This window comes from Leptonychotes weddellii, chromosome 6, assembly GCF_054177405.1.
Source record: "Leptonychotes weddellii isolate Sample4059 chromosome 6, ASM5417740v2, whole genome shotgun sequence".
NCBI lineage: Eukaryota > Metazoa > Chordata > Mammalia > Carnivora > Phocidae > Leptonychotes > Leptonychotes weddellii.
The window spans coordinates 100,466,496-100,491,167 of NC_138374.1; the positions used below are offsets into that span (position 1 = coordinate 100,466,496).

Below are 24,672 nucleotides of genomic sequence, written 5' to 3' on the forward strand. Positions count from 1 at the left end.
AGATAAAGAAGCTATGTTTTTGATGACTGGCCTGATACCAGAGCCAATCTGAGGGCCTGGGCTCTCGCACAGGCCACGACTGAGAGGAATCTCCTCTCCTTCTGTAACAGGCAGACATCCGGTTCCAACCCCTTCCTTGGGAACTCCAGAGGCCCTAGTTACTGGCCCCACTGGGATGGCCAGGAGGCCTACGCACCATGCAGCTCTGTCATATTCTGCCCAGACGCGGACAAACTCGTCCAAGTGGTGAGGCCCTAAGATGGAGGAGTCCCGAGTCAGGTACTCAAAGTTGTCCATGATGACGGCCACGAACAGGTTGAGCATCTGGAGGGCAAAGGGGAGAAGTGGAGTTAGGGGAAACCTAACGCAGGAAAACAGGCTTCAAGGCAAATCAAGAATTCAAAAGTTCGTGAGGCGAAAGATCCTAGCTAAAGCACTGCTGATCTTGCTGAACGCAACATGTTATCGTCATAATTTCCACACATTTCATTGTGTGAGCTTTATTACTTCACTCGTCAGTGCCACTTTATATTTGCAAAGAACTCCACAAAAAGTCACTTTCTTATCTGTTCAATTAATTTAATTGATGTGCAGCAGAGGGAGCAGCAACAGTGACAACATTCTCAAAGTCAAGGCCTGACACCAACCCTCCCTTCTAGCTTCCCCCATCCCTGCCCCTTGTTCCACCAAAGGAGCCATCAAGAGACCTGGTGAGGTGTCTTAGAGCTCACTGCATGGCTTACTATATGATCACTTGGAAGCTGTCCATGCCCCTCAGTGGCTTCCAAAACCCTGTTCTCTCACTTATTTGCTCAACATTTCTTGTGCACCCACTGTATTTTAGAGATCCAGACGCTAAGGAGGGGAAATAAGAAAGCTGCTGTCCAGAGATACGTTCCTATGCCTCGCACCTTGCTTAAAACACAGCAAGCCTTCACTAGATACTGTTACTTGAATATTCTTCCATCTTTTGACTTTTTCCATAATGATTTAGGAATGTAAAACCCATTGGTAGCTCAGGGGCCATACAAAAAGAGGTGGCAGGGGCGCCTGGGTGGCTCAGTCGTGAAGTGTCTGCCTTCGGCTCAGGTCATGATCCCAGGGGCCTGGGATCGAGCCCCGCATCGGGCTCCCTGCTCCGCAGAAAGCCTGCTTCTCCCTCTCCCACTCCCCCTGCTTGTGTTCCCTCTCTTGTTGTGTCTCTCTGTGTCAAATAAATAAATAAAAATCTTTAAAAAAAAAAAAAAAAGGTGGCAAACCAGATTTGGCCCTTGGGCTACAGTTTGCCCATTTCTGGCCTAAATTATGAGGAAGCAACAGAAGCCACCAAAAGGGTTTATACTAGGAGAGAGACCGAGATATGTTTCATCCAGAAAGAACCCTTGGGAACAGTGCGGCAGAGGGTGCCCAGGAGACCTGTGGGGAGTTTTTTGCGGTGCTCCTGGACCAATAGTGGTGATAGTCGAGAATCAAAGGACATGGAATTGACAGGACTTGAGCACCGTGAACACACGCTGTTGTTGCTTCTTGGCTGCCTAGCACTCATTTACTGTACCTCTGGTCTCTTGGGGACCCCCACCCTATTCCCAGTTCACAGGGTTCAATGGGGCACCACCTGTGATCCGGGCCTCAGCCAGTCGCTGAATCCCATTTATATGTGCCTATAAAATCCCTTTCTGCTTAGGCCAGATGGAGCTGGGCCTTCCGTCACTCCAGAGTAAGAGTCCTGCCTGAGAGACACAACCGGCTGCCAGCGTGAGAGGAGGCTGTTGGTTCCCAGGTGGATGGAGGTGACAGATGTGCAGACGACACAGAAGATCATGAGAAAGTCAGGCGTCTAGGTGGCTTTGTTGGTTAAGCATCTGCCTTCGGCTCAGGTCATGATCCCAGAGTCCTGGGATCGAGTCCTGTATTGAGCTCCCTGCTCCGCGGGGGGTCTGCTTCTCCCTCTGCCTCTCACCCCACTCTCATGCTCTCTCTCACTCTCAAATAAAAATCTCTTAAAAAATAAAGATAAGGAGAAAGTCTGGAGACAGGACGTGGTTGGAGTCTTCTCTGAGAGAGCCTGCTGCCTGCATCCTAACAACCCGTCTCATTCCTGCCTGCCTGCCTTCCTCCGTCCTGCCACCTAGGACATGCGTGGGTGCCTGGAGGTCTGGCCCCTGGAGGTGGTGTCTGGGGCACTAAGCACTCTGTAGAGCCACCATAACAAGCCTGGACTGCCTTCCTCCAGACCTCACTGGTGTGTGAGGGAAATAAACCTCCCTGTTGGTTAAGCCGCTGTTATTTGGGGAGCACATCCCAGCATGTGCCGGGCCTTTCTTTCTGTCCCTGAAATTGGAGCCCCAGTGAATATATTCAATCACTGCCTGGGTTCTAAAGGGGTTTCCACGTATCCACACATGTGTTTTACACGCCTTTCAAGGTACTTATTACTAATGTTAACAAAATCATTGCTTTACATTTGTATAGTCTTTCATAGTGTGGTGGTGTCTGCTCTAACCTCGGGAGGCAGACTTAATTGCCATCAGCCCTTCGAGGACACAAGTGCTTCCTACGCACGTTTGTATTCTCAGCTCCAAGCATGCAGCCTGGCACATCGCAGCGTATCAGTAAATCTTTCTGGAGTGGTTGGTTTGAGCGAAGAAGCTGTGTGACTCGCCCAAGGTCACAAAGTCAATCTCCCAGAGGGTTGAGATTCAAAAGCACATCAGCTCATACTGAATCATATCCTCTTTAAAAATAACATGAATGTGAATTATGCAGCACCCTCTATCTCATAATTCTAAAAGTCCCTTTTTAGTCTCTAATGAATTTTCCAGTTATATCTTTGGTTTCTTTTTAAATATTTATTATTAAACACTTACACCATGGAGGATAAAACCAAGCTGTCCACATGCCCTTCCATATGCTCCTCCATGTCACCCTACAACAGCCCCACCAATAAGCACCGGCACCCGTGGGCCTTCTTCCCTTTACCTCTGGTTGACAGAGAGGCTGTAACCCACTCACAGCCTCACCCCTGTGCTTCTAAGATGCTGTTTTGTGCTCCTTTTTTAATTGAAAAACCTTTCACACCCACAAGACGGGAGTGTATTAAATACACATGTACCCGCTCACCATGCAAATAGTACCCTTATTATCAAGTCATTTTTCCTCCCATTTACAGAAGCTATAAAAGGGAAAGTGTGTGACCATGCTAGGACAGCAGCAAAGCCAAGACCACAATGTAGGGCTACCTGAGTCTCCAGCTGGCTCACTCCCTGCTAGGTTAACCTGATGGCCACCCTCAAAAGTCTGCCTGCAAGCCACACCAGAGAGCTTCTCCACACCAGCGAGCTGGACACATGGCAAATCCCTCGTGATCACTTTAGAGAGGCAGAAATGCTTGGACATGACCTAATTCATTTGCTGATGCATGGCTGCAAAGTTAACCACTTCTCAGTGGCACCGCTTTAGTTTTAGATTTTTTTTTCCGATTTTTATTTATTTATTTGACAGAGAGAGAGCACAAGTAGGCAGAGAGGCAGACAGAGGGAGAAGCAGGCTCCCCGCTGAGCAGGGAGCCCCACGTGGGGCTCGATCCCAGGACCCCAGGACCAGGACCCAAGCCAAAGGCAGATGCTCAACCAACTGAGCCACCCAGGTGCCCCTAGTTTTAGATTTTTGTACAGTCAGTGACATGAGCAGTGAAGCCACGCTGAGGGATGTCAGGGTGGCCAGAAACACCAGACTGACAATTTAATAGATCTGGTAGCACCTTGTCTAGGGTTGTGCAGGGTAGAGATTTTTAGAGGCCGGGGTGCTGATTCATGCTTTCTCCCAAAGAACGGATTAAGAAGGCACCTAGGGCTTCTCACCATTTTATAAATAGCTGTGCTCCACATATGTCACTCAATATTTACTAATATGCCCAAAGTGATCACTTCCTTTCATGTCTGTCAAGTTGGCCAACTGTCGTCAAATATAGTGACATGAGTCAAGAGACTGCATCTGTGACACTGTATCTTGTCACCACTCTACTCTTATTAATCCTATCACTTTGTATTTCTGAGGTACCTCTTCTCAACAGTTTGAAAGGCTCCAAAAGAGAGGTAAGATATTCTTAGCCCTACCTGTAAGATAAAATCCCTGAGGTACGGAGAAGAGAGATGTCCTCTGGGTCACAACAGATTCAACATGAAACTCAATAATCTATTCCCTAAACTCCACTCTACTCATCATTCCTTCTCACAGCAAACCTTCCCTAGAGGAAACAAAATCTGTTTGGTGGCAGCCATGGGAAGCCACTTACCCGGGAGTCCGCTAAGCATCCTGGCCTTCAAGAGTTCCTTGGAGGATGGGATGGGTAGGGTAGGGTAGGGTAGGGTAGGGTAGGGCAGGCCACATCTCGAGCCAAGAATGCAGGGTTTGCTCACCAAGAAGGAGCAGAAGAAGATGAAGGAGACAAAGTAAACGTAGGCCAGATCTGTGCCACAGCGCTCATTCTCGTTCTGCCCCGAAGGTGCAGTGGTGTCGGGCTCGCAGCCTTTCTCCCCAAGGCACGACAGCATTATCTCCTGCCAGGCCTCACCTGTGGCACTCCTGAGCCCCAAAGACATTTTGGTTAGTTGTAGGAGGTCTGCATGTCTCATCCTCTCTTTGGCCCTCCTTCCCAACTCACCTAATCCCTTTCTCTCCTCTGCAGGTTTCCTCCCTCTAGTGCTTTCCATCCAGAGATGGGAGCATGCCAAGGAGGTCTCTCTTGGGCTCTGCCACTTCACCCACTGCTTCTCTGTCTTTTCGGGAGTGTCTGCTGACAGTGGTAGAGACAGTGGTGGGACTATCTAAGACCCCACATAAACCTGGCCATCCAGGGTTTCAGCCCTTAAATGGAATTTGATCTGGAGGAATCTGTCCTCACCTTCCCTACTCAGTCCTGGTGCACATATTCTAAACTTGCAGTTTACAAATTACCTGCTGAGTCAAAGATGTTGAGGAAACTTCCCATCATCAATGGAGCCATTTTTCAGAGCCACTGCCCCTCCCCATCCCCTGCCTCTACTCCACTGTGTATCTTAATAGGAGCAGAGCAAGCAGAAGAGACAAATAGGAGGAAAAGGCAGACTAACTCCATCTCCCTCGACAAGAGAGCTCCAGCTAAAAACAGTTATGCATCCAGATACCTGAAGAGTAACATGAGGGACCCAAAGAAACTCCGGAAGTTGTTGTGCCGGTTGATGTGACTCTCCTCATCTAATTTTATGTTTCCAAATACCTTGAAAAGAAAAAACAACAAAAACCAAAGAGCATTACTGGCTGTGTGATGTGTCTTGTCCTGCACATGAATATTAGATGCACCTGCATCTACTAGGGTTGGCAAATCCATACGCATAACCCTTCCCAGTGGCCTAATCCTGACGCAGACAACTCAAACCAAGACAGGTTGGTGGATCCCACGCTCCTGGCCTGCTGTGAAGAAGTAATTACGTTCTCCAGTGCAGCAAAGGGGACCCAGGACCATAGAAGGCAAGATCTTTTTGAAGTCATTCTGCCTGTAGGTAGTTCCTCCCACACCTGATTTGGTCTTTTTATTTCCATGGTACCTGTCACCATGGCACTCAAGCAGTCTGTCAAAGATGTACCCCATCACAGAAGTGCAGGAAAGGAACTACCCCTCTCTTCCTGTCTCAGGTAGTAATGAGGGGGGCATGTGTATTTGCAGAAGATGTGATTTACGGCTTGTGCAGATACTATCCTGGAATTTGCAAGCAGTGTGGGTCAGAGAGGGGCACCTTGATCTTCCTTGGATATGTTCTTATCCAGAGGGTCAAACTGAGAATGTCAGTACATCTATAATCTAGAATCCACGAGAACGAAGGCACACAAAGCCAAGTCCCGGCAAAGAGGATGAAGAAAGTCAGGACAACCGGATACTTAGAAAAGGAGAAAGAAAATGAATTTGGGTAGATCTGGCTATAGAATGAGTTTACTAGTCTGCTGTTGGTTGTTGAGCTTGGAATGTGGTCACCATGCAAATTAATGTGAAAAAAGAGGGAAAACTCAGAGATATTTGTCCACAGACAGTGAATAATGTTGAACTCTGAGACCCTAAGTCTCTTCAGATGAGAAGGGCGCCCTTCCACATGCACTCCCTGCCCTCCCCCCAACCATGTTTCAGGTGTCAGGATCTAGTCTCACAAGTCAATATCGGTACTACCGAAGGCCTACAGGTCACTTCCCCAGACATCTGAGACAATTTCCAGTCTGTACATGACATGCTTCAGTTTACCTAATATATGCTAAATGGAACACATTTTTCCCCCCGAACAGTTTTGAGAATGTGCAATTGAGGAACAATCTCTGCCCCCAGCTATTTTGCTCAAATAACTCCTACTGACACCTGCTTTGGGAATTTGTTCTCAACATTGTTTTTCAAAACCCAAATACTACTTGTCTCTCAGGGAGAATGGAAGTGGCAAGCGAGGCAGCACCAGTGAAGAAAGGAAGGAGAAAGATAAGCAGGTGGAGGGCCCACAAACAGAAATGGTAGCAATTAAAAAGTCCCCCTTACATTTAGTTCCAGGCACCCAGGAGGAAACTGTCCAACATCCTTACCTATGTTCACATCACCGTCTCTCCTTTTCACCCTCTTGGTCCAGCATCCATGATTTATCCCTCATTCATCACATCCACACAACTTACAGTGTTTTGTTTTTTTTTTCTTTCTACATATGACAGTCATCAGCCATCATTAATTGTCCTCATTATGATTTTCTCCAATACCTTATCCAGTCATCAGCTGGTTGGAGGGCATGCTGGGGTTTTGCATGAGGCATGTGTCTAACAGTCAAAGAAACTGAAGCTGTTTTGAATCTACTCTAGTTTTCAAGCCAAAAGTGAAGTGGGTCCTTAATTTTTTTTTTTTTTAGCCTTCACTTAGCTCTTGTCCCAAACCAAATTTCTTACACCAAAAGGGCATGAAAAAGAAAGAAGGGATACCGAGACCCACCAGAAAACTTAATGGAAGTACAAGCTTAAATATACTTTCACTTGGAATCACAGAACTCTGGCACATAAAAGGACCTGTGAAGACATCTATCTAACTCCTCTACTGTATTGGTGAGGGTCTTAAGGCCCAGAGGGGCTCAGTGACTTGACCAAGTTTATACAGGTGGTCAGTGCAGGAGCTGAGGCTGAAAGCCTCACCTTCTAATGATCTGTGCCCCAGGATTCTTTCCCATACCCAGCAAGTTACTCCTTCCTTCCATCTTCAGATTCCTCTGCAAAGCTCTCTCTTCTTCCAAGATGCCTGTGGAAGTTCAGAATAATGGTTCTTCTCATAGATTCATCCTATTCCTATTTATATCTTTCCAATGTTGGTCTTCTGCCTTTATGTCTTTCTGTTTAAATGGATCCCTCTGCTTTGTTATGACTATACTAGATACAATTTCTCTAGTCACAAGCTAGGTGTCAGCAATGTGCTTGGTGCGGGGTCTCCATCAGGGACCAGGAGGAAGATGGCCATCTAAAGGCAAATCACAGTGGCAAAGCCATTTGCATCCCTGTGTAACGGAAATAGTGCTCTTATTTTTTTGGAAAGAAGTCTCGGGGCAATAAAATATTAGACATTGCAGTTATTGTAAAGATCACAATTTCATGACTGAACATCTCTCACATCCCACTAAAGGGTCAAAGAAATACTTGTATTTGCTTGTTGGTGGGAGGAGAGAACATGCAGTACAGTAAGAATATGCGCCGTGTAGCAGACAAAGCTAAATTTAAATCTCAGTTCTCCCACTTACTGAGCCCTTGAGCATGTTATAAGTTACTTAACTATGCTAAGCATCAATGGAGTCAATGAAATCCACCCATAAACATTTTCACATCACTCCTGAATATGTTAGTCATGGACTGTGTGTGTGCCTGCTGATAGGGAGGAAGGATGGGGATAAGAGCACACATGGGGTAAGAGCACACATGTCTGGAACATCCAGGAAATCAAGTGATGATAAACAGCCTTATCATCATTATCAGCAATATCAAGAACAGTTGAGTACGGAGATGGTATTATTCTGGTTTATTTTGGTTGACGATGAAAAGGAGGTAAGAGCTATTTTAAGCATGGGCAATAATTGATTAAGTTTCTATTTGGCTATTCAAGAACATTTAAATTCTAGAATCAAATATTTGAGAGTTAGAAGGGCCTTAATAGACATCATCACGCTGATCAGAAATTTCAGTAGGGATTCCACTTACAACACAGCCCTGACACCATCATGACATCTCTACTGAAATATCCTCATTGAAGGAGAACTCACTACTTCTCAACCAAATCTCACACCTTTTCACATTTGACATTCGGCTGTCTTTTTGGAGAACAAAAAACTCTCTAGGAATGTGGTTAGAAGATGAATAAAATTAAGAAGTGCTCACATGAGAGAGGAGCAAAAAGAAGAGACATTTCAGAGACACTCTGGAAAAAGGCTCCTAACACAGCAAGCCTGGGAGATGTGCACAGTGGCCCCAGATGACAGGTACTATTGACAAGACGGCTGGCAGTCCAAAGGCGGCCAGACTGGCTGAGTGCAGGAGACTGCCACTTGGCTAAATTTCCACTCTGGGGTTTAGTCTCCACATCTCCAAGTCAGAAAGTTCGCCTCCCTGAGACAGGCAGACAATCCAGTGTATCCAACTGGATAGGTTCATGGGATGAGCTGCTGGCTGTTTACAGGAGTCCATCTGTCACAGATGAAGTCGCTTTAGAAAGATCTTATGGCCTCTTCTGCTCGGTGGGCCTCTGGCTACCCGCATAAATATCCAGGGTAGGAACCTGATCCACTTCTCAACTCCGAAACTGGAAAAGATGTGGTAACCCAAGAGAACTGTCTAGAAGCTGCCTGGCCCTTTGAGAGGAATCAGCAGGACCACGGCCCTTGGGTACCCTTAGGATTAGGCAGGCTACTAGGAACCCTGGGAGTTGCTCCCAGTGGTAGGTCTTAGGGCATAAATCTCAGGCATTCAAGACTTAGACACATTTTGTGTTGCTGTATACAAGAGAACAACCATCTGACTTTCTTTTAGGTCTAGCTCAAATATGGGAGATCCTGAGAAATGGATCATCATGAGCCTCACCCTCAATCTTGTGTGCTTGGGCTGGTAAGCCAGTGACAATCTGGGCAACAACTGTCCCCTACCAGGCCCCTGATACATGAGCTCACCTGCATCCCAATGATGGCATAGATGAAGAAAAGCATGGCAATCAAAAGGCAGACATAAGGGAGGGCCTGGAAGGAAAGCAGAGATAGGACCATGAGTTCAGAGGCAGATAGCTCCCAGGCTCCACACCCCACAGTCACCAGCAATACTGGAACTCTTGCCCTGAGGCTGATTTAAATGGGGGCGCTGGGACTCTCTATTCCCTGGGGCTGTGCTGTTCTAGAGTGCCATACTTTTGCAGATGTTCATGTCCTCTGACAGACAGGTAAGCTGCTGTCCGTGGAGAGGCTTGTCATTTACCTTCTGTCAAGAATATTCACTCACCCAGAAGTATGGCCCAGATCTCCAAGGAGAGCTGGGGAAACTTCCTGGGCTTGGGATGCATTCCAATTTGCATTGCAGAATATTAATAATGTGGGCAATTGTGATCAAATTACATAGTAAGCGCCTAGCTTTGGCTCCCAAATTCCCCTTCCCACTCCCTCACTCAATGCCAAGCCCCTGATGGAGAATCTGGGAGCAAAGTGAACGGGCTGAGAGTCTCAGTTGTTCATCATTTCGTAGAAGGCACCTTCATCTTCTGAGGAAACATCACCTTCTAGTGTTTAAGTCTCCTGACACTTCATTATGTGTCATGCAAAACTCCAAAAAGCCTTTCAAGTGTTAGCCACTGCAAAACCCTGCCATGAAGCCATGCGGCACAAAATTCCATATCGTGCAAGGTAACCGCCACCCTGGGATGATAACATTTCAGTAAGGGGGGCAAGGGGCAAGTGAAGGAAATGTAAGATAGGGAACTGGCCTCTGGCTGGGGGAGGATATAGGGCAATTTGGTTTTAGGGCCAGAGTGGGTTCCATAATTCTGGGGTGATCCCAGTGCTGACATGGAAACCTCCCTCCTTTACCACCCAGTAAGCTCCATAGAAGACGATGCAACTATGAGTCTCCACTCTATCTTGACTGTGTGCAGCGCGAATCCCAGGAGATCAATTGAAGGCTTTCAGACTGCAAGGGTAGGGCTTATCAACAGAGCCAACTAAATGAAGAGCCTTGGGAGACTTTTACAACTTGAAAAAAGGATAAAATTAAAATGCAACTGAAAGTTGCCAGGATAATCCCCTCCCCGATAAAGTGCTGACTCCCAAGGTCTGTGAAGAAAAATGGCTTCATTTCAAGGGGCCATGTGAAGACTCCGTCTGCTGATAGAAGAAGGAAGGGAGATAGGTTTCTTACTGCTCGAGGTGCTGCTACCTTCTCCCACCTTCTGCTTACTTCCTGCCCTCATTCCACCTTCTACACTCCAATGTCTTCAGTCCCTAGCTCATCTCTCCCTACCCCCAGGTTTTGGAAAAAGATCAAAGATACATTCTGATTGCCTTTCTTATCATGCTATAAATTCTAACTCAAAACAAGGAAAAACAGGGAAGAATGAAGTAGGGGTCAGTGATGGAGAACTGGGGGCTATGCTCATGGCTGGTGGGGTGCAGGGGTGTGGCTTGGGTAGGCCACGGGGGTGCAGGTTATACTGTGTGGCTCCCTGCTGTGTATCTGCAGAGGCAACCTTTGTGAAGCTGACTTTAAGAAAATAACTTCTATACTGTGTACTGGGACTGTTCCAAAAGGGAAACACCTATCCATCATGGTGTCACCTGGAGGCAGATTCACCTTGTCTTCACTGTTCTATATTCACTGCAATAAGCCAACCACTTGGCCATCAAGTTTTGACATGCTTTTCATTGCCCTCAACAGTATGCATTTTTACAGAGAGCTGGTGAGCATGATAACGTGACAGGCTGACACGTATTTCTTGAGAGACTATCTGTAACTTGTTTGGAAGGTCTCTAGCAAAAAGGTTTTAGGAGTATTTCATGTATCAGATTCCAAATCCAAATTCACCTGAGACTCGGTAAATTCTTACTAAGGTTTTAGATTTCTCCTCTGTCATGTAGTTTGGCAAAATTCTTTTCATTGAGGTGAGGCCTCTGTGGGAGTCATGACACCAAACAATTACTCTGGATATGATAAAAATGTCAAGGTTGCTTGTAGGAGCCTGAACATCCTTACAACTGGTCTCACATATCAAACCCGCAGGACCTCAACGGAGAATAAGTCAGTAATGATGGTGTGGGGTGAACACTTTTCCAAATGATGAGAAACTATTGTATTCACTGGCTGACCTTCTCTAGTTCAATTAAAATACATAAATAATTAAATTAAATAAAGGAGACAATTGGTAAATTCGCGATTCCTCAGCTTTGAATCAAGGTCATCAAATTTATTTTCAAAACACATTCATTGAAAAGCTTTTTTTAATAAGAGGAAAAATAGTAGGCATTTGAACAGCACTTAGACCCCCCAAACTTCAAAACAAACTATGATATCTGCTACAGCCTGAAGACATTGAAATCTGTTTGTAAAACTTCTTTTGCAGGAAGTCTCTGCAATTAGAGTGGATTTCAGGTCACTTTTAAACTTCTATTTCTTATACATACACCTCTGTATGGCCCCATGAGACCATTTGAAGCAGCTCACTACATCAGCCTGGCCCAAACATCCTATTAGACTGTAGGACACAGAGGTGACCATGAACATGCCATACACTCAGTGGTTGAGGAAACACACTAACAAAGACAAGAATGGGACCGTATGAATCATCCTGCAATCAAACACAACTCAAGGAGTCCTTTGAAAAACTGGTCATGTGAAATTAAGCCATTGGCAAGTCCCTGAAAATGCAGAAGCTGGCTCCAGACACGGATGGATTGCTTGGAGCTTTTTGGACTATCTTCTCAGACAAGCCCTGGCCTCAGTCAACAGAGAAGATAAACGAGTTACAAAGTGGAGGTGTTTTTCTAGAATGACATTCTATCCAGTTAGGCACGAGCTGACTGTGGCCCAGCTAAGCTGCACTGTAACTGAGAACTGCTGTATTTATTGGATGCATCTGACAAACACTCATTCCTGGAGGTCAAGGGACCTGTGTAATGACACGCTGTGGCCCGGCAGTGTTCCATCTGATAAGACAGAGAGGAGGAGTTGATGCTGCTTACCTTAAAGGACTGCACAAAGGTCCAAAGTAAAATACGGATGGTGTAGCCCTGCCGGAGAAGCTTGATGAGGCGGGCGGCTCGGAAGAGCTTCAGAAAGCTCATGTTGAAGCCACTGGTGTTCACCAGCTGGTGGACCAAAAGGAAGCTCACAGTTAGTGACATTACGGTCATTTAGAAAACACTACACACTAGTATTTGCATATTTATCCCTCATTCAGATCATAAAATTGGACACAGATTCTGTCTTGTGTTTTCAACCCCATCTCCAACTGATGGGCCAGTGAGGACCATCTCTCCAAGCCCTCCCAGGCCTGCCCTCTATTCCCAGGTAGAAGGGTATGGGTAGTACCCCCAGAAGAGTGCCCAGCATGTGTCAGAGAAAACCAGCCTCTCTAGTCTTCCAAGGGGCTCTCATGGTCCTAACTGCACTTAGAAGCCAAAGAGGTGACCGAATAATCCCTCTAGCACATATGACGGTCATGCCCACATTCGATGAGAATTACAATGAGGTCTCCAAGTCTTCTTTAGGATAAACAGTTGTAGGGAAACGATTCAGGTCTAACAACTTTGAGGGCAATGATACTGTGCTTCTTTTGTCTCTCCCAAAGAATCTAGCAGAACACTGTGCACGCGAGGCTTCTTCCGGTACTGCCTATTGCACTGACCCCATTAGGTGGCTGCTGTTGAGTCATGCAAATGAACAAAACCTTCCACGAGACCCAGTGCCACTCCAGTGTTTGCAGCTCAGGAGTGAGGAAATAAGCTCCCAGCACTTAAGAGGGCTACACATTTGGTTCGATGAGCTAAAAATGGACTGTATGGGGGAGGTGCCTGGGTGGCTCAGCTGGTTGAATATCGGCCTTTGGCTCAGGTCATGATCCCAGGGTCCTGGGATCGAGCCCCGTGTCGGGCTCCCTGTTCAGCGGGAAGCCTGCTTCTCCCTCTTCCTCTGGCCCTCCCCCTGCTCGTGCTCACTCACTCTCTCTCAAATAAATAAATAAATAAACCTTTTTTAAAAAATGGACTGCATGCACAAAGGATTTTTTTAATGCTACTTCAGAGCCAAGCTTAAAGACAAAGATATACGAGCCACTCACCTTACTGTCTGTCAGAATGATTTCTGTGATACTGCCAATCACCGTGATGAAGTCAAAGATATTCCAGGTGTCTCGAAAATAGTTCTGCCATGTGAATTCAGTCACGGGAGCACCAGAAAAAGGAGGAAAAGAAAAAGAAATGGAGAAAAGATATCTTTAATTACGTAAGTTTGTCACTTGGAATTAAAACTTGTCAATTCACGTACAAGAGCAATTCTAACTTTGGCTTTTGTTTTCCCATTTCTAACAGGAAATGGTATTTCTTTACTGACTTGGGAATTTCTCATTTGGGAAAGGAGTCTTCTCACTACTTGAAGACCTCGTTTTTGTAGCTGTCACTAAAAAGCTACATAAAAAAATATGTAAGAAAGAGATCTGTGGCCAAGAATATTATAAAGTCAAAAAAAGGAAAGATCATCATTGTCACCTACAAGGCAATAAAATTATTTACCATATTACTCTAAGGTTTTCTACAACTTTTAAATTGTCTATATCATGTGACCCTATAATTATACAGTTCTGACGTTCAACTATTCACAGTGATGTCTTAAGTCTTTAAAGGCCAAAATAAAATTCACAGTGATATCTTAAGTCATTAAGGTCCAAAAGATGTACCAAAAATCTTCTCCTAACTCCACAGGGCGATAGGATGAATAGACTTCATCCTTCCCCTCTTTCTCAGCTCTGTTATACCTCTTGAGTAATAAAATGAGTGGGTTGAAGGAGATGGAGGAGAAATAAAGGACCTGGCAAATGCACCAGCCATGTAACAGCCTGCTTAACAGAGACAGTAGGTAGGTTCTGCTACCATCTCCACCACTCAGGTGAACACAGACCTTGGACTATATTCCTTAAAAGAAACAGGACACTTGGGTTTCCAAAATCACTGGCTTGTCCTTGGGCAGCAGCCCCCATAACAGACTCTCAGAGCACTGCTGAAGTCAACCCCCCCACCTTCACAATGAGCATTAGTGACTTTTATAGTATGTGCCAGATAATGGCTAGGCCCTTGTGTTCTTTCCATTCGTTTCTCCCATGGATCCTATGGGTAGGTCGTGATCAATACCCTCAATACCCTATGTTCATAAAATACTCAGTAGCAGGGTTGGCAAGAAGAGTGGGCAGAGACACACAAATAGTGAGAGGAAAGGAGTATGGTGAGAGCAAAGCTTTCTTTTCTTTTTCTTTCTTTCTTTTCCTTTCTTTCTTTTTCTTCTTTCTTTCTTTCTTCTTCCTTCCTTCCTTCTTTCCTTTCCTTCCTTTCTTTCTTAGAACGTGAGTGGGCGGGGGCGGGTAGGGGCAGAGGGAGATGGAGAGAATCTCAAGCAGACTCCCTGCTGAGCGTGGAGCACCACACAGGGCTTGATCCCATGACCCTGAGATCATGACCTGAGCCGAAATCAAGAGTCAGACGCTTAACCAGCTGAGCCACCCAGGCACCCCACTAGTGATCTTTAAGGAGCACCTACTCGGGGGACTAAAGCCTTGATGCCTTGGGTACACTGCTTAGCTAGGTACACACAACAAAGTATCTAAGGCTATAAGGCAACTATAGTGATCCTCATTTTGAATGACAAAGCTAAGGCTTAGAGAGGCTTGTCTGATTCCAAAGCCACCAGCACCTGCTGGGCATGCAGAGAAACAGGGCACACAGCCTCACAAATTCACTTTTCCATGAAGAATACCTACTTCCTCAGGAGTGGAACCAAGTCGAGTCTCAGAGTTCCTCAGCTCTCAGGGCTCTCCTATTTCCAACCTTGGCTAAGCTTCTTAATTCTTGGATAGGCCCCCATATAGTAGAGAGAACATGAATCTAGGTCTCAGAGGACAGGAGCTCTGGATTCCAGCTGAAGGGGCTTTATGATACAATATGGTTTAGAATAGCACAGTGTAGTGTAGACTAGTAGATTGCCGTGGACAGACTGTGCGTTTCAAGCCAGATTAGATCAGGATCTGAATGCTGGCTCTGCCTTTTAGTAACCTTGGGCAAAGCACTGAATCTTCTTGAGCCCTAGCCCATCCATAAAAGAAACTGATAACGCCTCTCTAAGTAGAGCTGTTATGAAGCTAAAATGAGTAACATATAAAGAGTTTGGTACTTAATATGGCAACCAATGTTCATTCTCTCCCTCTTTTTCCTTCTTCCTTTTTTATTCCCATCCCACTTTCCATTTCTACTGCCTTTTATTCTGTCATCTTTAAAAAGCTACACAATTTTTCTGAACTTCAAGTTCCTCATTTAAATCAACATCAACAATGATAATGATGGCATCTGCCATGTGTATTTCAGAATCATTGAGAAGATCTAACAAAATAGTATACGTTAGGATATTCCGAAAACCCAGAGTACTATATCAATGTAAAGACTTATTTGGGAGTAGTGGTGTCTTTTATCGTGTGAAAATGCCTCTAGACCTTGAATGAAAATATGGAGGTGAGGGTGGGAAGGAGGCAGGCTTTGGAGCCGAGTCTAGTTAAGCTTATAAGTATGTATTCAGCGTTCACCGTAATTACTGCACAGTTGGGGACTTAAGTCACAGACAATGTCAATAGCATATGCAAGTAATCAAGATGCATAGAAAAACTTTCCCTGTTGTGGCACCAGCTTGTCCCTCCCTCTGCTCACCCTGCTCAGGGCTAGACTGTATTATAAAGGCATCTTTGTTGGTGGTAGTTTCTTTTTACTTTTTTATTTCCCCAAGTCTCAAAATACTCAAAGGGGAGTCAAGCGAGCAACAATGCAGCCACCTGCAATGGGCTCTCTTCAACTCCCCTCCCCAAACCATCAAGTTAATGACTTTTCAAAGAACCATTAGGAGACCAAAAGCAACCCCCACAATCAACACTCACAATTATCAAGCCCAGCCCAGAGTCCCTGCTAAAGCTGCTACCAGACAAACCCCTATTCGGATAATCAGCAAAGTTTCTTTTCTTGCAGGGAAAACCACATACACACATAACTTAAAATGGTAGCTCACATACTAAGTAAGGGTGAAACAGCCATCAAGTGGGGTTATCTGCATTTTACTGATCTCACTGTAAACGCTGGAACAAGGAGGGTGGTAGCAGAGAGAACTATTTTGTTTATAGGACACTGAAACCAAGGGCTAGGTTTGCTTAACACCATTGAAAGGAGATGCATGAATGTGCCAAGCAATTGTAATTAAGAGTTGAAGAGAAATAAAAGACTCATACAAGAAAAACTCAGCCCAACCCTCTTCAAACCTAATTCCAGCATACCTATCTACCAATTTACCTTTCTCTCCCTTTCTCTCTCTCTCTCTCACACCCTTTAATGGTCACAAGCCTTTGTAAGCTTAAGTAATAAACATTTATTTTTGTTAGCAGAAACTGTGCTTCATGTAACTAACGGGAGGAGGACAATTAGGTAAAATCTAGTATCTGCCATGTTTGAGGGTAAGAGGGACAGACATTTTCCCACTTGAATTATAAAATCTTATACCTTTTACCAGTAAATAAACACTCAAGGCTTATTAGTCCAAATTTTGTTTTGCTCCCTATTGACAAATAAATTGCAGTTCTATTAAGAATTCTGTCACCCCTCGACCACTGATAGAACCTGACAGGACCAGAGCTGATGGCTGGATGAGTATGGAGCTGGGGATCTGGTTTCCTTTGCCCTTTCTCCTAATACCCTCATGCATCCTCTTGTTTCTCGGGCAGTTTACTGAGCAGCTGAAACAGGCCCACAGTTAGGTCAGGTGTGTGAACCATTTCTGGAAGAGTGGGAGCCACTCCCCTTCTAGCAAAGGCTGGGAAGGCCTCCAGAAGGCAGGGAAGACAAGCGCGATGGTGGGGTACATGGCATGCCGTACCAGGAAGCCGAACGCGATGATCTTTAGGACACATTCCAGGGAGAACACCATGGTGAAGGCAATATTCAGGTACTTCAGGGCCAGTTCATAGGTACAGGGAGCAGAGTAGTACTGCCAAGAAGAGAAAAGAGGAGAAAAAGAATCAAACCCTTAAGGTGGGGGGGATATTCCGTTGTCATCGAGGCTGGACATCTCTCATCCCTGCCCTTGGGGGACACTCTGGCGTGTGGTGTAGGAGGCACGACGGACATGCCAGCGAGGAGGACCATGCATCCCACACAGCAGAACAAGACAACACAGAGGAAACCACAGACCATGCCCTACGGTGGCTACTTATTAGCAAAAACAGCCAGTCTTCCTAAAGAGGAAGGTGAGAGGGACAGAAACATTTTCTTACCATTTATTATTAAATAAGATCACACCTCTTCTAACACTCCTTTAGAACTCCATGATCATGTAGATCTCCTGACATTCCCACTCTCGTCTGAATCTGATGGCCACCAGCACCCGGGGCCCTGGGCACTACTGGCCTGCTACTATAGGTCTCACTGCATTTTGCCCAGAAGGCCCAGAGGCTGGGCTGCTGAATGGGACAAGATCAAAAAGAGATTCCGCAGGAGAGAAGAAGGGAAGGAGGCAAGCGTCTGCCCGGTGTCTCAAGCCCTGGGAGGTACCGGGCCCCAAAGGCCCCATCTGCTGAGTGCCTCCCAGCCACCATGCCCTCACCTTCATCATCAGCACGACAGTGTTCAAGGCGATCATGGCCATGATGGTGTACTCGAAGGACGGGGACACCACGAAGTGCCACACGCGGTACTGGAAAGTGTGTCTGTTCTGCGGCATGTAGCGGGTGAGAGGTTTGGCGCTGATGGCGAAATCGATGCACGCCCTCTGAAGGAAAGTTACAGCTATTAGCCCAAGCTCAAGTTCCCTCACGTCGCCCACTGGTGGGCTCTCTGTCAGGTGGCTAGAAGAACAGGACAGTGCAGGAAAACATAGGCTCGGGCTGGACAAGCAAAAGGTAAAAAGGGCAGCAGGGATTATGGGGACAAAACTACTTGGTCCCTTTAAATGAGTACACAGAACTGGGCTAGCACATGGGATGTGGACTTCATGGTGATTAGTGATGTCCTTTACACAGGCTGCAGCCAACATGAGCAGGCAGGAAGCCTTACCCGATGCCCTCGGTCAGATGTAAAAATCTATCTCCCTGTGCGTTCGCATAGCACTGTATTTGAATTTCTCTCATAGTCTCAAACAGTTTCTGTTCCATTCCATTACAAAAATAATGAACCCTACAACGTGCCAAAACTATGCTTGTTACTAGAAAAGCTGCAATAAGCAAGCCATATCCCTTATCCTTACAGCAAATACATACCACAGAAGGACACAGCCGGGTAAGCAAATGTCTTAATGTTGTAATTTTGGTACACATCTTTTACTGCCACTTCTAGACTATTCACTGCTTAAAGGTAGGGACTACATCATAAACCTTCCAGTTCTCTGTGCCTCATACCTAGGTCTTAAAAGAGCATATGTTCAAAAAATATTTAATGACTGAATAATTAATTTTTCCCATCTTCTGTCATTTTTAATAAAGTTAAGACAATTCAGTCTTCCTTCCTACCACTGCGGTTCCAAGCATCCTTTCTGGAACCCCTGCACTCCCATGCTCTAGACCACTTGTTTTTACCTCGTTCTTCTCCAGGCTGCACTCCTCCATCATCTTGTCCCCTTGCTCCTGGAAGGTGATGATGATGAGAGCCACAAAGATATTGACAAAGAAGAAAGGGAAGACCACAAAGTAGACCACATAAAAGATGGACATCTCCATGCGGTTGCTGCGGCTTGGTCCTCGGTCTTCCTCTGTCACATCAACAGAATGCTGTAAGACTCTGTAGGGACAGAATGAGGGGGCATGGATGGTGGACGGCAATCTTGGCAGTGGCCCTGACTTAAGGCTTCGTTAGGAGATGTGCCACTTATTATATTTTCTCATGTGGCTTCCCTGACTTTGAAGATCCACCGTAATTTTTAGGGTCCATAACCAAGCTGGTGAAGATCCAGTGATCCCCAGTCCACTGCCCTTTCTAAGCCCTGTCCCATCATGCATCCAACTGCTAAGAAAGAGTGACATTATTTTATATCTTAGGTTGTCATATTTAATACCAAGAAATGCCAGATGTCTATTTGGCATTTTACCAACTAGGGTATGCCGCCACCAGAAAGTGGGGTCTTAGTAATTGCCAAGTCTCTGAAAAATCAGCCATCGGCAGCCTAAGAAACTGCATTCTAGGGGCACCTGGGTGGCTCAGTCAGTTAAGCACCAGATTCTTCATTTCGGCTCAGGTCATGAGATCGAGCCCCTCATTGGGCTCTATGCTGGGCGTGGAGCCTGCTTAAGATTCTTTCTCCCCCTCTCCACCTCTGCCCCTCTCCCACCCCACTCACACTCTCTCTAAAAAAAAAAAAAAAAAAGAAAAGAAAAAAGAAACTGCATTCTGTTGTCTTCTTCATGACAGGTATGATCACAGAAAGGGTCTCTGAGTTCTTCCAGCTCATTCTCTTTCTCTTTTTTTTTTAAGTAGGCTCCATACCTACCATGGTGCCCAATGTGGGGCTTGAACTCATGACCCTGAGATCAAGAACCGAGCTGAGATTAAGAGTCAGATGCTTAACCAACTGAACCACTGAGGTGCCCCTCTTCCAGCTCATTCTTAACCCTCAATCCTCAGGTGAAGGGCCAACTTGGAGGATAAATATGTCTAAAACCATCCCCAGAGACTAAAACAATAAGAGTTGCAAATATTTCTGACTTTGTTATCTCCCTCTTGATTTTTGCCTTAAGGCTTTTCATTCCTCCTCTCTTCTGCCTGTCTCGCCCACTCATAACCACTTATTTTCCCTAGGAGAATAACAAAGGGTCAGCCTCGTTTATCTTGAATAAGCTTCTCAAGGCAACCACGGGGTCCTATCCCAGCTCACAGACAAGCATGCCAACTCAAACCCATCACTCACTGAGGCCATCCTTCCCCTGTGGAGACGGTGAAGAGGGTCAGCAGGGCCCAGATAATGTTGTCATAGTGGAATTCATGGCGCTTCCATTCCCGGCCTTTCACCTCCATCTTGTTTTTTTCATGATCTACATAGTTGCCTCTAAAACCAGAGTACAGATGAAATAGGGCCTCTTCACTATAGCTCGTGGGAGAGGAAGGAGATTCTACAAACTTCAACAATGTGGCTGAGTAATAATCGGCATACAGATGTGAGGAAGAAAGCAGAGCCTTATCAAAGGCAGTCTATGATTGTGGGATAAAAGTTGTATTCGGTGCCTAGTAGACATGGAAGATTAAATCCTAATCCTTTTACTAGTCACCGTGTGTAACCGTCACCATGTGTAACCTTGAGCAATTTAAACTTTCTGAGCCTCAGCTTCCACATCTAGAATATGTAAATGAAACCTATCTCAAAAGGTCACTGCAAAGACTTAAAGTGAAAAACTGGGTGTAAAATGCCATGTACCATGTCTGACACAAAAGAGGTGCTCAATAAAAGTTTAACAATTTCCTATCTTGCCTTTTTCCTAAAAGAAGAAATGTGAGAGAGGTAAGAGAGAAAGCGAAGAGCTATGTGTGGAGGGCTGAGCGGGCATCACTGGAATACGTGTCAGAGAAGGTGAGCAGCGCGTGCTGGTCGCACTTACATGCACTCCTTCTCTGTGTCTTTGGAACTGTCTGTGCAATAAAAGAATTTTCCCTTGAAGAGCTGGACTGCAATGACAGCAAAGATGAACATGAAGAGCTTGTAGACAATGAGGATGTTGAAGACGTTCTTCAAGGAGGTCACCACACAGTCGAAGACAGCCTGCAAAGAGAAGTCAAAAGCCCTGTGGGTCCCCGGAATGGCCTGTGCCTTTGCCTAGAGCTGAGTGAGGGCCACATCACCACCAGCCAGCCCCACATAGAAGGTGCGCCTTACTAAGAAGTGACACGCATGGGATTCAGAGCTGGCTTCCAAGCCGGTCATGACTGCAAGAATCTACCACCTGGAAGGGCACACGTGCTCTGAATCTGAAAGCAAACCCAAAGCAGTAGAAACCAAATGGCAGCAGGCAATGCAGGGAGTCCTTTGTGGGCTCCCAACAGGTGTACTCCAATTAGCGGGAGGCACAGAAATCTATTGCAGAAAGGGATCTCTGAGAACATTCAGCCCTTTCTGGCCATTAAATGGCTTGTCCCTAACCCGACATCTATTTGGTGACATTCTTAGATTCGGTTTATATACTGAATATGTATTGTTTTTCTCTTTACCGTTTTAAATGGATCAGAGAGTAAATTATTACTTAGTATTTAATGATACTTGGAATAAATTCCTACATTCGCTCCAAGTATGTTCAACACTTCATGTAAATGTTTTTAGCTTAAGGCGGGCTGTGTTGGGGATGAAGATTCAATAGGTGGTGCGGGTGGGGATGGGGAGCTGCCTTCTCATAGGGTAGGGGGACGGGGTGGGCAGAATCAGAGACTTGCTCTCCAGTTACAGGCCATGGGTGTCCCTCTGCAGAATCCTGAGGGGTTACACAGGAATTCAACACATTCCAAGCCATTTTTAGGTTATTTTCTAGGTTTTTAGATTTAGCTCACTGGAAAGTGGTGCCCCATGGTGGCACTGCATTTGTGCCCCTGCACGTTTGTGCAGTTGCTTCGTCACAGTGCTGGATGAACAGCACTGGTTTAATTAGTTCAACACTGCAGGGAAGGTGAGCAGCCCGCAGCCTTACAGATTCATCAGAGCCACCTATACTTGCCTCAGGTTATGGAGCTGCAGAGAGCGTGAGAAGCCAGAAGCCAGCACTTCCTAATTAAATGGAATTAACCAAGGGTGCGGTTGCACTCTCCAGCCTAACTAATCTCATCATGCTGTCTGCAGTCTCCTTAGGACCCCAGCATAGCTCAGAAGAAAGGAGACCCCTAGGGCCTGGGCTGCAGCTAACAATAGTGGTTAGGGCCCCAGGCCCCCTGGCAGAAAGGAGTATTTATGGGCACGGACAAGGCCTGGCACTACGATGGTAGAGGGTTGTAAGGAACCTGGAGACTGGGCTCAGGCCCTGCGCTGTGGCTCAGTCGGCTGGCCCTGTGGCCTGGGGCAGCAGTGAGCGGACCTCTGGACTGTGAACCGGGAGTCCTGGTCCCTCCCTCATGGTGGCAGGCTGTCGCTCAGGAATTCAGAGGAAGAATTTTTCCCCCATGAAGTTTCAGCTTCCGTTAATCGCAATTTATGTGTGGGGGGAGGGGGCGGGGGGGGAAGGAGGGCTCATGTTAGCAAACTGGGCTTGAATGGTAAAGCACACCTTGAGGGCAGGTGCCCCAGGAGGATGGAGCAGGGAGGGCATGGGCCAGAAAAGAGGAGAACCAAGGTAATATAGCTATGAAAGCGCAGGTCCTGGCAACAGGAAAAACTCAATTCACGTTAGCTTGCTTCCCCATTCTCTGCTTCTGCCAAAAATGACTGTGTTCTTGGGCAAGTTACCGACCAATCTATGCCTTAAAAATATGAAGGGTCAGGGCTAGAAAATCCTTTCCTTCTCAAGAATTATGAGGGAAGAAAGCATCCCAGGTTACTCAGCATGATCTAACGTGTAGCCCACAACATAGAGGACTCCTGCCACTTCCATTTTGTTGTTCTGAGTGCACCTAAATGACACAGGGTTCTTTCTGGATGACATGCCACAGGCAGAGTATATACAAAATACCACCTGGGGCTGGACTCAAGAAGCCAAAGCCCCCTTATAGATTTCTTGGCCCATTGGTTATTTTTCTTTGAAATGAAGGCCTTTAACTCAGGCATTTGAAAGAACCCCCGTCTCTGTGTGAGCAAAAGGAATATTCCCAGAAATGATCCTCCAAAAGCAGGCTGATCACAGCTAAAGACAAGATGGGAGAAGGGGCCTCGGGAAATGTTACCTTGAGCTTGGGCAAGCGCTTGATGGTCTTCAGCGGCCTAAGAACTCGGAGGACCCTCAGAGATTTGATGGTCTTGATGTCTCGCCCCTTGTTTGTTCTGCAGCGGGGAGGCCCCCAGAGGTCAGAGGACAGGGGGAGAAATGAAAGTGGCATTCATACGACTGCATTAACAACAGGGTAAAAGGGGAGACGCTTAGGCAAGAGACCAGAGATTAGGTCAGAGTAGACTCCCTTCAGGATAACCCCACAAAACATGCTCTGGGAAAATTTTCAATTCACTCCCCAGTGTGCACACACTCCTATGCACGCACACCCACGTGTCCTCACACAGAGGAACACATGGGCATGTACCCAGAGGCATCCATGCATGTACGGTAATGAACGCTTCCTCTCCCCACCGGCTGGAGTAATGTGGCTCATTACCACACCAGCAGAATGCAAATGGAAGACCAATCGACTAGGGAACATGACTGGCAGTCCACTCTGGATCCCCACTGTGCCTGCTCTGGTGCTTCTTCAGTAGCAGGCTCTCAAATGATATTTGTTGAATGGGCTAGGAAACCCCGGTTGAAAGCAAGTCTCATCAGGGGACTTGACCTAGTCCTTTCTTTGGCTCTAGGTTTGTCATCCCTGCAGAGTTCATTAGTTCAGGGGAGAGCAGGGTGAGGAAGGGCACTGGGGACATGACACTCCTGCTGTGTTGGCTACCGCTTCCAGAGAAAGCATGTCACGCGGGCTTCTTGCCAGGACCTTGGCTCACACCCCAGTTATCTGTGCATGGCTGGCTCTTTCTGCAGTCCCTTCCCATCTGAGACACTCTATACCTAGCACAGGCTGTGGAGAGCCAGAGAGTTGGAGAAGGCCCAAACTGCAGGCCCTGCCCACCTTTATCCTTGCCCTTCAGCTCATGAGCGTCCCTATTCAGCCGCTTGGAAACGTTTGCTCCTAATAGATAAAATACACTTCTCTTTTTATTTTCAGGAATGAAATGAATCAATCAACCTGCATTTCTCTCTCCACCCTGCTTATCCCCTGAGATCTTTGCATTCAATTCAAACAATTGCAATTTGTAAAAGACACACACAGATGGTAGGAAATAAGACTCTGAAGAGTGAGCTCAGGCTCTGGTTCTTTCCTCCTGTTGGTTCAGAGTACCATGACACCAACAGCCCGGGGAAACAGGATCCAGAACATCAGATGGGAACTACAAGGGCTTCTGCCTGCTTTTTACCTTGTCCTTCCTGCCATACCCACCACCCACCCTCTGGCAGGGAGATAAAAGATCTATGCTTCCACAGAAGGCGAGGTAGGAAGACATTTACTATCATTCAGGGAATGCTGGCTTTGCCCAGAATGTGAATTTAAAGACCCTCTTAATGGCTGTAGGCCATGGCCTATAAGCCACTCTTATTCCATTCGAGCTCCGGATATAGATAATCCAAGAGTACTGCATTAGAAGGTCGTTTGCATCCAGGGGTTCTGTATATTTTATAAACTCTTTTACTGTATTACATTCATATATCTACCT

At 46.1% G+C, this 24,672-nt stretch overlaps 1 protein-coding gene across 1 annotated transcript in view; it reads right to left on the bottom strand.

Moving 5' to 3' along the window:
- Window positions 1–24,672, bottom strand: part of CACNA1E (calcium voltage-gated channel subunit alpha1 E) — a 290,904-nt gene that overhangs the window by 23,548 nt on the left and 242,684 nt on the right. Inside the window, exons 26-37 of the mRNA XM_081823197.1 lie at window positions 23,145–23,241; window positions 20,885–21,045; window positions 20,200–20,337; window positions 18,875–19,076; window positions 17,908–18,072; window positions 17,182–17,292; window positions 13,346–13,429; window positions 12,249–12,374; window positions 9,201–9,266; window positions 5,166–5,257; window positions 4,419–4,584; window positions 197–324 (exon numbers count right to left, since the gene is read on the bottom strand). Coding sequence (XP_081679323.1) covers window positions 197–324; window positions 4,419–4,584; window positions 5,166–5,257; window positions 9,201–9,266; window positions 12,249–12,374; window positions 13,346–13,429; window positions 17,182–17,292; window positions 17,908–18,072; window positions 18,875–19,076; window positions 20,200–20,337; window positions 20,885–21,045; window positions 23,145–23,241 — 1,536 coding nt within the window. The remainder of the gene's footprint in view (window positions 1–196; window positions 325–4,418; window positions 4,585–5,165; window positions 5,258–9,200; window positions 9,267–12,248; window positions 12,375–13,345; window positions 13,430–17,181; window positions 17,293–17,907; window positions 18,073–18,874; window positions 19,077–20,199; window positions 20,338–20,884; window positions 21,046–23,144; window positions 23,242–24,672) is intronic.